At 31.7% G+C, this 2,510-nt stretch overlaps 1 protein-coding gene across 1 annotated transcript; it reads left to right on the forward strand.

Annotated features, from left to right (window-relative positions):
* The first annotated feature begins 1,266 nt into the window (after window positions 1-1,266).
* On the forward strand, window positions 1,267-1,997 carry LOC110609744 (signal peptidase complex-like protein DTM1). The gene is made up of 2 exons (XM_021749525.2): window positions 1,267-1,659; window positions 1,753-1,997. Exons 1-2 carry the CDS (start codon window positions 1,421-1,423, stop codon window positions 1,838-1,840), a joined length of 327 nt encoding a protein of 108 aa, XP_021605217.1. The 5' UTR covers window positions 1,267-1,420; the 3' UTR covers window positions 1,841-1,997.
* The last annotated feature ends 513 nt before the right edge of the window (window positions 1,998-2,510 follow it).

The following is a 2,510-nucleotide window of genomic DNA, read 5'->3' on the forward strand; positions in this document are numbered from 1 at the left end:
AGGATTAAATTATTTGTTAAGGAAGGTAGCTTCTAGGTTAAGCTTGTCTCACACTCTCAACTTGTAGAGAAGATAAAAGTGGGGACCGTTATTACCTGATCCTTCAGTAACTTGTGTTTAGCAATTCTCGTTGGTTACCTAATCAAGACTATAAAAGCTTAAATCAATTGCAAGAAAAACCTTGGTTTTTTCTAATTAAAAAAAAAAAAAAACAACTTAGGTTGACTTTAATTTTGCCTCAAGATATAACCAGTTTCAATTCTTTCTAATCATAATATCATCAGATAGGCAGGATCTTGCTGCAACTAATTGATTTCAGGAAATTTTTTTTATTTTTTGTGGGTATGAGCTTATAAATCCGCACATATTTGCAAGTGAAATGAAGAGATATGACTGAAAATTCTATTAATTTTGCTCGATGTTCCGTAGAAAAAGAAAAAAAAAAAAGAGTAAAATAGAGGATAAATTGTGAGTTTCAGATTAGAACCAAATAAATAAATTCAAGGAGGAACACAAAATTTTTCATTTATTTAAATTCAAGTTCTCCATTTATTTATTTGTTGTTTTTAAATCGGAGCAAAATTTTTCTCAGTGATCCTTCTCTTTTGATGAATCTTCAGTTTCGTACGTTTGTGCAATTTCTTGGCAATGATATTTCAAATTCAACGTTTATTATATCGACATGATGCACAGTGGATTTGCATATTGCGGGAAAAATTAAAGGAAAAAAAAAAAAAAACGATCCTCTTGCTCTGCTAATCTGGATGCAGTATAAAATAACAAAAAGAGACCAACTCAAATCCTTACTCCATCATTAGCATTAACTCTCTTAAAAAATAGTACTTATTTTCAAGTTACATAATATAATTTTCAAATTACACAAGAATAATATTTTGAATTATCATAAAACAATATTAGAAATATTTTTAATATTCAAACATTTGTTTAAATATATATATTTTTTATTTTTTTAAAATTATTTGTTTGACACTCAATATCCTAAATAATTTCTGTTTCTCGGAGCCCTAAATAATTCTATGAAATAGCAGTAGTATATTAAGAATTAAAAAGTAATAAAATGGATAAAGAGTTGTAAAAAAAAAATAATATCAGTACATTTTATTTTCTCCAAGACAGTTATAAAACCGACAGGTAACCAATGAAAAATTTGGAGTTATTTAAAGGATTAAATTTCAATCCAAACTATTTTTAAAAAATGCAATAAAGTAAAAAACCCATTAAGGGCACTTAAAATTTAATGCTGTTGGCGGTCGCATTTAGAGCACCTCAACTACTTTCCTCGATTTCCCTCAAAACCCAGAACTCCATTCTATGCCCATATCCAAAAGCCATTGATATTCTAATGCTAATAAATTACTATAATAATAGTCTTTTCTGAATCCCTACAATATACCCATATATGGCGAATAGTGATGCAGCTCTGAGGATCTCACTCATCTGGTTGGCTGCAATTATGGTGGTGGTAGGAATATGGACGCAATCTTTGAAGAAAGTGATGGTAACCTATGTAGTGGGTATGCTTGGGATTGCTGGGTTGTTCTTGCCTGACTGGGATTTTTTTGATAGAGATTACTCGCGGTGGTGCTACCCTATTACTGAAGAAGAGAAGACAGCTCTTGCTCAAAGATCTGGGTTCAGGTTGGTTTTGCTGCAATTTTTTATTTATTTTATTCTGGTTATTCTTCAAAAATTGGATTTGTACTGAAATTTCAAATTTTAATGTGTGCACAGGAGTAGGATTTCTCCTCTCAGATGGATAGTTTACGCCGCTGTTTATGGGTATGCTTTGTGTAAGTGGTGGATATACGTATCAAATTAACATCTACATTTATAAATACTTGCAACGCTTCTTTGTGATTAGCTTTGCCTTCGTGCTTTTCTCTATAAGGAATTGTTTTTTCAGATTCAAATGTTGAAGTTATTGATCATTCGTATGGTTGCCGATTTGTGAAGTGCAAAATATAATTATGATCAAATGTTGCTGTTTTATCATCACTACGCAACTCATTGTTTCTCTTTTGTGGAATGAAATTGTTCGTTCAAATCGTAAACATGCTTAGACTTCCACCATGCGGTTAGCAGTCCGAACCGACCGGGTAAAAAATGAGGGACATGGTCAACGGTTCCCTGAAATGAGATTTAAGTTGGTTGGGAAATCCAACTTGTGGTTTTTATGGTAATCGAAGAGAGACCAGGAGAAAGGAGGCAGTGAGAAAGATGAAATTATATATATATATAGAGAGAGAGAGAGGGGGGGGGGGGGGGGGGGGGCGGCACAGGGATGAGATAAGCAGAGAGATGAGAAGCAAGAGATGGAAGAAGAATTTAAAAATTATAAAATGTCTCCTCTCGTTATACTAGTAAGTTAACAAATTTAAACAAACAAAATATGATATTTAAAATTAGTCGAAAATATTTAATTACAGTTTAAAATAAAGTATAGAATTTAAATATTTATTTTTATATGAATCAAACTAGTAATCGTTCCA

This window comes from Manihot esculenta, chromosome 2, assembly GCF_001659605.2.
Source record: "Manihot esculenta cultivar AM560-2 chromosome 2, M.esculenta_v8, whole genome shotgun sequence".
NCBI classification, from domain to species: domain Eukaryota; kingdom Viridiplantae; phylum Streptophyta; class Magnoliopsida; order Malpighiales; family Euphorbiaceae; genus Manihot; species Manihot esculenta.